The following is a 14136-nucleotide window of genomic DNA, read 5'->3' on the forward strand; positions in this document are numbered from 1 at the left end:
TCCTGTGCACCCTTTTCAGTCATACACCCTGCCCCTTACACAATGGTCCCATGACTCACTGTAATGCTCCTTCTTTCCTTTGTAGTCAGTCAGACTATTTTTATCAAAATGTAAATACCAGGTTTGTAGGTAAGTTAATATTATTTTCTTGAATGAGAACTTCAAATTTTCCACATTTATTTTACTTGGCACAGATTTGATGGGTAAGGTTAGAATAAGAATGCTTGTATATCTCTTTGTCATCATGTTCAAGCTTTTTTAAGGGTTTGCTTCATTTTAGGGGCTAGTAAACAATGAACAAACCCAACCGTTGGGATTTTCAGGGTTCGTTTATACTAACGGTTGGGTTTGTTTATATTTGACTCAACCATGGGGTAAAATAATTTAGCATTTTTTTAGGGTGACCATACGTGCCATTCTTCCCGGACGCATCCCGTCCAGGATTTCGGTGTGTCTTCCAGAAGTCGTATTTGTTGACTGCATACGCCATTCAGTTAAAAACATAAGATATACAATCGTAGTTTCATTCTTACCTTAAAATGTAACGGTTGCTATTCTGTAATAATAATAATAATCCTCAATGACGTATGCGGTCGACAAATACGACTTCCGGAAGACGAACACAAAATCCTGGACGGGATGCATCCTGGAAGAATGGCACGTATGGTCACCCTCATTTTTTTGTACTTCTGAAGTGGTCAATTTTTAGGAGGGGGGCAGTTATGATGAAACTCTTAAAACGCCCTTAGGATAACAAAGGCCGTTAAAGGGACATTTCACTTTTTTTGAAAATATGCTCATTTTCCAGGTCCCCTAGAGTTAAACATTTGATTCTTACAGTTTTGAAATCCATTCAGGTAGGGTGACCATACATGGCATTCTTCCCGGACGCGTCCTGGACAGGATTTCGGTGCGTCTTCCGGAAGTTGAATTTGTTGACTGCATACACCATTCAGTTAAAAACATAAGACATACAATCATAGTTTCATTCTTACCTTACCTTAAAATATAACCGTTGCTTTTCTGTAACAATAATAATAATCCTCTATGACGTATGCGGTCGACAAATACGACTTCCGGAAGATGCACAGAAATCCTGACCAGGACACGTCCCGTAAGAATGCCATTTATGGTCACCCTAATTCAGCTGATTTCCGGGTCTGGCCCTAGCACTTTTAGCATAGCTTAGCACAATCCATTAAATCTGATTAGACCATTAGCATTGCGCTAAAATTAAGCAAAGTGTTTCAATGTTTTTCCTATTTAAAACTTGACTCTTCTGCAGTTACATCATGTACTAAGACTGATGGAAAATTCATAGTTGTGATTTTCTAGACAGATATGTTAGGAACTATACTCTCATTCTGGCGTAATAATCAAGGACTTTGCTGATGTAACATGGCTGCAGCAGGCATAGTGATATTACGCACTGCCCGAAAATAGTCTCCTGCCATTGAAAGTAACCAAGGGCACTATTTTTGGGCAGTGTGTAATATCACTACGCCTGCTGCAGCCATGTTACATCAGCAAAGTCCTTGATTATTACACCAGGATGAGAGTATAGTTCCTAACATATCTGCCTAGAAAATCACAGCTTTTTATTTTCTGTCGGTCTAAGTACACAATGTAACTAGAAGAGTCAAGTTTAAAATAGAAAAAAATATTGAAACTCTTTGGTAATTTTTTGCCTGATGCTAATGGTCTAATCAGATTCAATGGATTATGCTAAGATATGCTAAAAGTGCTAGCGCCAGACACAGAGATCAGCTGAATGGATTCCAAAACGGTAAGAATCAAATGTTTAACTCTAGGGGAGCTGAAAACTGAGCATTTTTTCAAAAAAAAGTGGAATGTCCCTTTAATATGGTTTCACCAGAGACGTGTATCCGTATAATAAAATAAATAAAAGGGTCTTGTACCAGTGATTGTTGTTTGGACCTCTCATTACACATCTGTATCTATACATATTATTCCTAATATGTGAAAAAAACAATATATAAATATTGTATATCAGTGATATATTAAATAAATTACAATACTTATAGTATGTGAATATAGTGTACATGATTATTGCAGAGATACTGTTGTGTGGTTTAAATTATGGTCTGATTGTTCTTCCATCATTTCGCACATTTAAAATGAATTTTACTACAAAATGTTACGCACATTTCACTCACAAAATTGTGCATACACACGTTAACTGTATTAGACCTAATGTCCTCACCATACTGTGAGGTTGCCAGATACTTGTAACTCAATCTTGCAGGAGGAAAAAAAAGTTTTTTGTTCTTGTAAAGATGGATTAGGTTGTTTCAAGATTTATTAATGCACAAACTGAGCACCGGCCAACACAAGAACCAGAATCATTCTAGAAAATAAAATGAAAATCTCTATATGGCTTCAATGTTTGGCATTCCAGGTAGCCAATATTCAAGTACACCGATGCTTTTATAAGGATAGCTTATCTTACAGAACTAGTAAATCAACCTTAAAAAATATGAAACCTTATTAAATACAGACAGATATGAGCTCATATTAACAAAACCAGCAGTCTGTGATGTACCTTGAGACTGTTCTGTCTCTGGACTTTGCCTGTGGATGTATGAGAACAGATCCATTTGCTCAAGCTGACCAGCAGATAACAAACAGTCTTGGGCGAGGGGAGGATGTTGAAAGGTGGAGGCAGAGTGCATTTGTCATCAAAGTAGCTGAGCCACAGCTTGGCACGGGCGAACTTCCACTCCTTATCTTCATGGTTCTGCAAGCAGATAAAATCATTGGTGAACACCCTGCAGTAGATCACTGTCTGGTTAATGTCTTCACACTATCTTCATGAACTTTCACAAAAAGTTAATTTGGTCTACAATGAGGTTAACATTTTTTGCAATGCAAAGTTTGCCTCTCTGCTGCCCCTACCAGGTTTGGAGCACCCACAGCATTAAAAATGAATTTAAATGTTGAATTAAACAATCACAATCAAAAATCCTAGAGCTTAACACAAAAATAAGTCTGGCTGATGATAACTAAATGATAACTTGGCATACATCAATACTAAATTGTGAAATTTTTGACATTTCTAAAGGCCACTCACAGCGATTTGTCTGAAGCTCTTGTGCAGCATAGCCACCAGGAGTTTGGTAAGAACGATCACCACAACAATGTTGTACGTCCCGACAATAAGAGCGCCGACAAATGAACGCAGCTCCTCTGTGTAACTGATCCTCGTGACGAACAAAGCCACATGTGCCAGGGAGAAAATGTACCAAAAGAGGGCATAACATGTTCCCATAAACCTGTAAAAGTAGAAAATTAATGATTCAGGTAAATGTTTTTGTTTACTTTTCACTCAGAACCTTAAAACTTGAAAACAATTGCTTATATTAATGCTTTATTTATTAAGCTTCAATTGTATATCTTTGTGTTCCAAAGAAGAAAGTTCATAAAACATTATGAACATTATTTATATTTTTGGCTGACATTTCAGATTCCTGACTCTCAGTGTAAAAGAGATAAGAAAGATGAAGTACGTGTAAAACGTGTCGTTGCTCTGCCGCTGACAGAAGATGCCTTGGCAGTCTTTGTTTTCATCTTTGCTCCTGGCTGGATCCTTCTCATCCTTTCCGTACAGCTGTGTCAGGCCGATGGTGAAAGAAATGAGCACCAGAAGGAACAAGCCAAGAAACTTCCCAAACTCTTGAAGCATTTGGCCCATGGAGATCTGCAAGCACAAGTACTTGAGCCACATGGATCTACAGAGGTTTTTTAAATGACTACCTTAAACAGCATCTGTGGTTCACTGTCGATGATCACAGAAAACAATACTGACTTTAATAAAGAAAAACACATGTACTTTCACAATGATGGAAGCCTGGCAGAACGCTGGCAGGATCAAAATGTTTTCTTGTTTATTAATTTTTTTGGACACCATTAGCTTTCGCAAATTTGCCGCTAGTCAGGGGTCCACATTAAAGAACTGTTTCAAATTAACAATGAATAGCATGAAAATATATGCCCCCTTAAGATGACACAGCATGCCCTTCAAATCTCATTAGCAGTATTTAAATCAGAGGAAAGGAACTACTGATCTCTACTACATTAATGGTAAAAAAAAGATCTTTAAAATATAAATCTGAAAATTGAATGCATTATTACATTAAACATAATAATATAAAAAATAATATAAAAAAAATTTAATTTATACTAAAGCATCCCCAAAATAACCCATGTAACGCCATGTACATGGAGATTTTACTCTCACCTTATTATTAATGCTGTATTAATGGTGAGTACACTGCTACAGACCTACATTTGTTTATTGCTCTCTGGTATGTATTGTTATGATTATTGCATTGTTGGTGGAACTGAAGACTCTTGTTTACAGGCATAAGGTATGTGTTTTGCTGTAGTTGTAGACAGGACAGCCATGTGTTGGTCTATTTCAAATGGGTTTTAGTTGTTCAGTCTGTTTCTCACTTTACAAGGAAGTGTGCCCCCGATTAAAATGAAATGACCCCCATTCTGAATGTTTTGGGGTAAATCCTGTTGACTTACGTACTCGTGATTAAACTCTAGGGGACTGGGTGTATATTAGTGAAACTCTATGAAACCACTGATCCTGTTCTAAACTAGGATGGATTTGTCTGGTTTTCTCAACTGTAATACTTGGCAAGTCTTATGCTCATGTGACCAGCCTGACACATCATTGTAGTAACATTGGCTCATCCAGTAGCTAAAGGTGTCATATGATGCAATTTCATGTTTTCCTTTTTCTTTAGTGTGTTGATCAGCAAAGTTACATAGTCTCAAACAAAATGATTTATTCTATCTTAAAGAGAGCCTGCCTAAAATGGCTCGATAGACACCCCCCACATAACTGCATAACCGTGGGTTCACACCAGCCGCGCTTGAGGCGTCAAATTCGCGTCTACCGCATCTAGTTTGCCGCTTGAACATTTTACTCGCTTCATTCGCCCGTGAAAGCCGTGTGTGAAATTCTAGTCATCGAGACATTCACGCGGAAATTCGTGTCATGGGAGGGGCTTCTGCAACTCCGCTTGCTTCCTGTAACCACGTCACTACTAGAGCAAGCTCCTGATTGGTTAACGCGGCGTGTTTTTCAATTCGTGCGAACTAGACGCACGAATGAGGCGGAATCGCATCTACCGCACTAAACGCCTCATTCACGCCGCGAGACCTCCAGACGCGCGTCAATGCATCTTTGCATTGACTTAACATTGAAATAACTTGCGCTTGACGCCTCTACCGCGGCTGGTCTGAATGCAGCATAAGAGAGAGATGCGTTTTAAAATGACTGGACAGAGAGAGCAACAATAATGTACAGTATGTGTCAAAAATATGTTTTTGAAATATTTAAACCATGTTAACATATTGGACCCTATTTTAACAATCTAAGTCTAAAGCGAATGGCGCAGATGCACTTTAAGCATGTCAGAATCCACTTTTGCCAGTTTAACCACAAAAAGTGGTTGGTGGGGCAGGAACATGGTCCAGGGGTTGTACCTATCCTCTTTATCAGTCATGGGTGTGTTGGGGCAATGGGTCATTACACATTCTCTTTAAAAGTGGATTCGCTATTTACATGCCGGAATTTGTGAGAGCAAAGACTGAACGCATATTCAAAGAGGAAAGCAATTGCATATTTTGTCATTACTGCAATAGGTCATTCTGATTCTGATTATGGCATTTTTATCTTTATGTACACCGTAATAATCTTTTCCATTATAATTTTTTCATTTTTTATATTCTTGGCATGTTTGTGTGTGCTGCTGTGTGTCCCTGTGTGGTAATAAGCAGAGAGTATGCACGTTGTGTGCTCGCCTATTGGTGAATATATTAACCCTGTTTTACTATTATAAATGATGTTTTAGTGATGCAAATTAATATTATTGCTGCAATATTGTGCGTGTTGCGTTTTGCTTTTGTATATTTTTAAGGTTGCTGAATTATACATACTGTTGGATAGTTTAATCTGCATCAATGTGTTATATTTTCTAAAATAAAATAAAATTAAATCCATATTTATTTTTTAAAGTCTGATAGGTCAGCTGTTGTGTCTCGCTGACAAGCGTAGTGGGCGGGAACAGCAAGTGACGCAACTTCCCCCGTAGGCTAGACCGTCTCATTTCAGTTCGCTTTGTGGCCTTTAGAGGCTGCCACCTTCAAATATCGAGCCTTGCCTTCAAAGTCCTTGGCCTTAAAGGATCCAGACCCTATTGGGATGCATCCAAAGTCTATTTATACCCTGTTGTTTGCCATAGTCTCAGTCTGTTATTGTATATTGTTGCTTTATGTATGGTATTTATCAGTGTTGGGGGTAACGCATTACAAGTAACGCGCATTACGTAATAATATTTCTTTTCTGAAGTAACGAGCAAAGTAACACATTACTTTTTAAATGTACACATTAATATTATCAGACCAGCACACCCATGGGCAAAAAGATGGGAGTAAGTGCATTTGCTATTTAAACAACATGGCACTAGTGGTGAAAACTGAAAATTATAACTACGTCAAGCTGAAACTAGCAAAAAACACTTGCCTTGCATCGCATTGCACCCGGTGTAAGATGGGGACATTGTATTACACCAAATATACTTTATATGTAAAGTACTTTACATATTTACCTTCAGCCGTTACTTATTCACGATACAGCACTTGCCTCAAGTGCCTTATTGCTATAATAAAACGGTTACAACACAATATTAAAGAAAAACTTTCATGAAGTTAAATCCATAAAAAGCATTCCTTCCGCTAGAAAAAATAGTCCTTGACCATGAACAAAAATGTGTTCCAATGTGTAAAATGCATGAAAGCTCAAATAAAAGCAACAAACCTATACGTGTGGTTGCTAAGGGCGCAGTGATAAACAGAACCGTTGGGTAAAGCGTTCATAGCCGTGTTTTATCATGAATAAAGCACACCTATTGACCAATCAGAATCAAGGATTGGAACTAACCGTTATATATATATATATATATATATATATATATATATATATATATATATATCACACACACACACACACACATACACGATTACAGCATTTTCATTTCATCTTTAACCTGGAATATTCTGTTAGGGATGGTGGTGGATGAACCCAAGTGCAGATGGCGGTGGATATACACAAAAGACTTTTATTATATACAAAACAGAAAATAAAACCCAGGAGGGGGCAAAACAACACAAACAGGAATACTAAATGAGAAGGAATAAACACTAAACTGGGCAAGACACAAAACTACACTTAAACACTAAACTGGATACACTTAACAATAAACTAGACTGAACACTAAACATACAAAAACTTGACTAGACTTGCTTTTACTAAACTGGATAGAATACTCACAGGTATAGAACAATGCACAAGCACAGGACACTGAATACAAGAGGATTAAATAGGGGAGCAAATCAAGAGGGGAACGTCTTGGTTACGGATGTAACCCTCGTTCCCTGAAGGAGGGAACGGAGACGTCACGTCGTGACCGACGAATTGGGAACTCGCTTATACCTCATTCACACAGACCTCTGGTCCCAGAAAATACCCGTAAAATTGCCAGACAAGCGTCTGTGTGAACAAAAACTCGTTCCGTTAATCTTCTGGGATCGTTGCCGGAAAGAGGACCTAGTAAGATACGCGGGTAACCCTCTGTGTGAACAAGAATGCCATAAAGGGCGTGTCGAAGTGAGGACGCGCGCGTCATCATCACAACACAAGTTATGGTTCAGCTCCTTACAACGAGAGATAACATGTATATAAACATTCACCACGAGAAATGTTGCAAACTAACATGTATATAAACATTCACCACGAGAAATGTTGCAAACTAGATTGAAGCAGTTATCAGGAAATGATATATGAGACGCATAAACAATGACGCACGTGCCGTAGTGAGGACGCGCGTGTCATAGCAACATGAAGTTGGTTCAACTCTTTAAAATCAGGGATTTACAACATTCACTACGAGAAATGTCAGCATACTAGACTGAAGCGGATATCAGGTAAGTTAGCTCGTTACTTACTGCGTTGAAACGGAGATCATTCAGCAGCATAAAAGAATATCGCGTCACGTGCTCATTTGAGCTATAATAAACGAAAATACCCGCATGTCATCCCAACGAGATATATTGTTCAGCTCCTCAAAATGCGGGTTTTAAATGCATATAAACAATCATGATGAGAAATGTCTGAAAACTGTATCAAAGCAGAAATCAGGGAGCTTGTCAAATATACACTCTGAAGCTGAGATCATTCACCAGAATAGAACTGTGCATTCACGCGCTCCTTTGTAGTCTTATCATAAACAAAAATGCACGCGAGTTGTTTCTGGAGAGAGAAATAATAAATAATATGCAAACTTCAGACGCTGCGTAGAAGAGAGGGCGGGACTTTCAACATGTCACGTGTCTTTCCGGGACCATCAGATGCCGTGTAATCTTGGCAGTGTGAACGAACAAAAACTCTAACTATTCCGGAAAAATCCAGGATGCATTTTACGTGTATTTTACGGAATTTCTGTGTGAAAAGGGCTTTAGAGAGACCAATCTGCTTCGTATACTACTAAAACGCCAATGAACTTGGCATTGAGATATTTGCATAATGCTGGCGCCGCCCCACCAGGTGCCTATATAAGCAGCAGGTGCAAATATGGAAATTAGCTTCTTTTCGCTGAGAAAGCCGGGAGAATGTGACCGCCAGCTCTGCTCTGTTAGCGAGGAACCACGAGCGAGTCCCCAAGATGAGGCAACACTCCGTGTGGAGTGCGCTCTCAATTAAAGGGGCAAAAGATACCCTGCCGATTATAAGCCAGGGCGATAGTAACAACTATCCAAAGAGACATCCTCTGCTTAGTGACAGCTTTCCCTTTCTGCTGACCACCATAACAAACAAAGAGCTGGTCTGAGGTCCTGAGGCTTTGCGTGCGATCCACGTAGAGTCGCAGTGCGCGTACGGGGCACAACAAAGCCATGGTTGGGTCTGCCTCCTCCGGGGGCAGCGCTTGCAAGCTCACCACCTGATCTCTGAAGGGAGTGGTGGGAACTTTGGGCACGTAGCCTGGTCTGGGTCTCAGTGAGACAGCAGGACCAAACTAAAGGCAAGAATCGTCAACAGAGAATGCATGTAAATCCCCTACTCTCTTCACGGATGCCAATGCTAGCAGGGTCAGAGTTATCACTCACAGAGTGCAAAGGCTCAAATGGGGGACCTGTAGGGCTTTAGCACCATGGACAGGTCTCAGGAGGAATAGAGGGAGGGCGCGAGGGGTTTAGCCTGCGAGCGCATCTTAAAATGTAATAACCAAAACATGCTGGCCAACTTATCTGCCGTTGATAAGTGAATGATGAGCAGAAATAGCGGCGATATCAACTTTAATGGCGGAGGGACAGCCTACCATCTAACCTATGTTGAAGATATAAAGCACAATGTTAATGGGGCATTCTCTGGGGTCCTCGCGTTGCGAAGAGCACCAGGTGATGAAAAAGGTTTTATTAAGCGCGTAAGCCCGTCTTGTGGAAGGTGCTCAAACAGCGTCGATGGTGTTAGATACCGCTTGCGATAAATCACCTAAACCTTGCGCGCGCTCAACGACCATACATGGAGATCCCACAGGTCGGGGCGCGAGTGCCAAATGTGCCCCTTCCTTGAGAAAGAAAGTCCTTCCTCAGGGGAATCCGCCAGGGAGGGCTGTCGCGAGGAGCATTAACTATGAAAAACCAATTCCTGGTCGTCCAGTACGGGCGATTAATAAAAGGCTCTCCTCGTCCTGCCTGACTTTGCACAGTGTCTGTGCGATTAAGCTCACTGGAGGGAATGCGTATTTGCGCATCCCCCGCGGCCTGCTGTGTGCCAACGCATCCACGCCGAGGCTGCCCTCGGTTAGTGAATAAAATAGGCGACAGTGGGTATCGTCCGGCGACGCAAACAGATCTATCTACGCACGACCGAACTTCTTCCAAATCAGCTGGACCATCTGGGGGTGGAGTCGCCATTCGCCGGGCGCGCAGCTCGGGAAAGCACGTCAGCCGCTGTATTGAGCGTACCCTGGATGTAAATGGCACGAAGGTACCTCAGATGCTTCTGACTCCAAAGGAGGAGATGACAAGCGAGATGCAACAGGTGACGAGAGCGCAAAAACCGCCGTAACGGTTGATAACGCAACAGTCGCAATGTTGTCGGTGCGAACTAATACATCCTTCCCTCGCAGCTCCCATAGCAGAGCGTACGAGTCCCAGATATACAGCCCACAGCTCGCGGCAGTTGGGGTGCTTTGCACACCCCTGAGACTGCAAACCCGTCGTACGTAGCTGGTCACCCCGTGCTGGGGGCATCGTATGTGCTACAAAATGCCAGGAGACCTGTCTCGTGGGCATATCTGCCCTCAGAACGCTGGGTCTGACCATGGTGTGAAATTAAAACGACAAGCAGGTGTAATGGTTACACGGTGTATGCCGGTGCACCACGCTCTCCTCGGGACTCGATCGTAAAGCCAACGCTGAACGCTCATATTGAGCAGCCCGAGCGGTGTCACAGCCGCAGCTGCTGCCATATGCCCCAGGAGCTTCTGAAATGGTTTCAGAGGACCGCGTTCTTCCCTCGAAATGAACCGAGGCAAGTCAGAATTGACTGGATGCGCGCATCTGTTAAACACGCTGATAAATCGATCGAGTCTATTTCCACACCGAGAAAAAGATCCTCTGCACGGGGCAGAGTTACTCTTTCCCAGTTGACCTGAAGACTTAAACGAGCGAGATGCCGAAGCATTAAATCTCTGTGTTCGCGCAGCGTCTGCCGAGAACGAGCTATTATAAGCCAACGTAAATATAAGTAGAATGCGAACAACGCTCTCTCTCGGGGGTTTTAATGCCGTGACTAGCACTTTCATGGAGACACGGGGAGAGAGAGACAGTTCGAATGGTTGTACTTAGTATTGATATGCCCACCCCACGAACGCAGAGCAAATAAACGGTCTGAGGCGAGGGGAGATGGACACATGAAGTACACGTCTTACAGGTCTAATGCTGCAACCGATCTGAACATTGAAATACGTGCCTCAGCGTTATCATCCTGAAGGATCTCATTTTTAGAACCGGTGCGTAAATCAAATCGGTCGTCATCCGCTGCGTATTTTGGGTACTATGCCTGCGTGTGCCTTGCAAGCACAAACATCTACAGTGAGTGTGTGTGACACTGACCTGACCTGAGGTCGTCTGGTCTCCTGAGCGGAGAGCGCAGGCTCCTAGAGGGTGTTGGTGGTCCGGTCTCCTCAGCTGAGAGCTCGGACTCCTCAGGACACCCGCTGGCAATAGAGGAGAGGTAGGGTAAGCTGATGTGTGCCCGCTCACGGTTCTCTCGATCCTCCGGAGACCTGGAGAATGAAGAGGAATGCACTCTTATGTGTGGTTAAGTGGGTGCCGGCTGGACAGCCGGTGGAACACATGCAACCAAGGATTTTCCACCCGACCCTCTACCGGGGGAAGGAGCGGATCACCGTCTCCTGAAGAGTGATCCTCTCCCACTCCGGGTCGCCCGTCTCGGCCACTTAAACTCCCGATTTTCACGAGAAGCGGCTAAGCGGGCGGGGCGAGCTGCTGACGACCGGTTCCCCTGTGCTGCCGAGATGGGGTCCGAGGAGGGGAACGGAGGTGGCCGCCGCAGGACGCCGACGGCGAGAGGCAGACTGAGGAGCCGGCGTTGGTGGACCAGGGCAGCTCTCCACCGCCGGGGGCACGTCCTAGGAGATCGCCTCAGTCTGCACAGCGGAGCTGTAACGACTCCCCGGACTCACCAGAGGCCGGTCTGTGCCAGACACAGCCAAAGGTGGCGATCTTGAACCACTGTGGTGGACATCGCACGACTGAAGGTCGCGGCCTCCCTCATAAATCTCTAAAGCCTTCGCTTGGTGAACCTGCAGCAACATTATTGCGTGCAGGGCTGAAGCCGCCTCTCCGCATGCCTGATGGGCAGCACCTGTAACCGGACGACTGTCTGCAAGCACGGGAGGGGAGGGTTGGGTGGTCCTTCCAGGAGGGAGCGGTGGCCGGACACAGCTGCATCGCGACTCCTCGCTCCACGGGAGGGATCCCCGTATAACCCTTAGCGGCTCCGCTGGTGAGGGAGGTAAGGGGTGAAAGCTGAACGGCCGCAGACGGCCACAAATCAGGTCAGCTCTTCGTGCCGTCGGGAAAGAAAGGCACAGGAGGTGAGGACCGAGAGGCCCGAGCAGCTCCGAAGTACCAATCATGCAGACGGGATGGGTTCGGGCGGAGGGGGGTAACCCCTCCAACTCTACCGTTTCCGCCGCTCGAGCGGGCACGGCCGCTATCGCAGGGACGACTCCGCCTCGGAGGGAAAAATGGACACCCCTCTGATTCTGCAGAAGTGACGGGACCAGAAGGAGGTCCAATGGATTCGGCAGACATCGTAGAACACGACTCTGCAGTCTCCACCGGAGCCTCAACCGGCTGAGGATGAGAAGGCCGGTAGGTGGAGAACGCATCATCCATCTTACTCAGCATAGTGATGCGAAGAGCGTCCTGCGAGCACTTGACAGCCGCACCATGGCGGCGTCAGCACTGCAAAGGCGCGGACATCGTTCCCGTAGAAACGACAGTCGTCTCCGCAATCCAAGAGGGTTATGCTCTCACAGAGAGAACAAAAACTCTCCACGAACGCAGCCTCGGAGTGCTCGATGCCCAAGCACGAAGACAGCGCTCGTGACCGTCACTGGAGCCCCTATACCTCTCGCATCCAAGATCGCACGGACGAAAAGCTATCCTGAAAAGGACGCTGATCTCTGAATATACGAGAGAGTGGCTGTCTTTAAAAAGACACAGAGCTCTCACGTTTCACTCTTTTAGGGAAATCACTCTTTAGGTGCTCAGCTGATGATGCGCACAGGGAGAGGCAACGCACACACTAAACTCAAAACAAAAAAGATGCAGAGCAGTGGAATACTGCGAGCGTACGCTGTGCTAGTACTGCTTGTCAATGGTCTAATATAACAATACTAAGACCACGTTTTCCCACACAAAACATTGTACTGTCAGAACCCTGCCATACTGAACTAGATATTAATACCAAACAAGACTCCGGCAGAATCCTGACGTATTCATTAGTGATGCAAAGTCCGATTCATTTCCGCGAACCGGCTCTTTTCGGACAGTTCGGCTCATTGAACCGGTTCAAAAAGCCGATTCAACGGTTCCTGACGTCATCAAGAAATGACATCACTACGCATTTATTTCCCAACCGCTTGTATCAAAAAAACATTTTTTTTAAAGTCGTTTGTGGCAAAACAGTGCAACATTAAAAAAAAAGTTTATTTACAAGTTTATAATGTTTGTGGTCACAGGTTTCAATCGCGGATCCTAAATGCACACATTACAGTTACTGATGCATAATTGTGGATGTGTTCTACATATCCTAAGTATAAAGAATGAATAAACTTGTCTTTTAAACTCATTGGTTTTGCTAAAACAACTAAAATATGATTTACATGCACAAAAAATCGTACTAAAATTATTTTTTGAAGAAATTTTTTGCTTTTAATAAATACATATTTTTAAATCATGGTGTGTGTGTGTGTGTGTGTGTGTTGCCTTCTTTGAAAAACACCATTAATATAAAGTGAAAGTTTTTTTAAGTTTATTTTTATATTATTCCGCAACACATGTATTGATTGGCTTTGTCAACGCACAGATTTCACAAAACAGTAAGGTAATAAAGCTTTAATGTAGTCTAGATGTGTGTAGTGAATTTTTTTTTATTTCACAGATGTTTTGCAGTTTTTCTGCAATTTGCTTCAAAAGTTTTTTGTTTTCCTTTCAGGTTCACATAATTTAAGCTTTTCTTGGTTCATTCAATGTTTAAGGCAAACCTTAATCATGCTCATTATGATTAGCAGACTTGGTATTTAATTAATCTCGTTTATTTAATTCCAAGACCCCATTGTCCATGTGTTAGTAATCTAGTTAATCTGTTTCTGAAAGCCATATAAGCCATGATTAACTATTCTAGATTTTTTTTAAAAGCAATGCAACTTTTCAGAAATGACCTCAAGAAAGAGAAGCGACATTTGGATCCACTTTGAAGAAATAGGACCAAGCAAAGCAAAATGC

At 43.1% G+C, this 14136-nt stretch overlaps 1 protein-coding gene across 3 annotated transcripts in view; it reads right to left on the reverse strand.

The window, feature by feature from the left end:
* Positions 1-14136, reverse strand: part of trpc1 (transient receptor potential cation channel, subfamily C, member 1) — a 204226-nt gene that overhangs the window by 1403 nt on the left and 188687 nt on the right. For all 3 annotated transcript variants that reach the window (XM_065294676.2, XM_073813193.1, XM_065294675.2), the window contains exons 13-15: positions 3528-3718; positions 3092-3293; positions 2564-2758 (exon numbers count right to left, since the gene is read on the reverse strand). In XM_065294676.2, the coding sequence (XP_065150748.1) occupies positions 2564-2758; positions 3092-3293; positions 3528-3718 (588 nt within the window). The remainder of the gene's footprint in view (positions 1-2563; positions 2759-3091; positions 3294-3527; positions 3719-14136) is intronic.

The sequence above is a fragment of the Paramisgurnus dabryanus genome, chromosome 22 (genome assembly GCF_030506205.2).
Source record: "Paramisgurnus dabryanus chromosome 22, PD_genome_1.1, whole genome shotgun sequence".
Lineage (NCBI taxonomy): Eukaryota > Metazoa > Chordata > Actinopteri > Cypriniformes > Cobitidae > Paramisgurnus > Paramisgurnus dabryanus.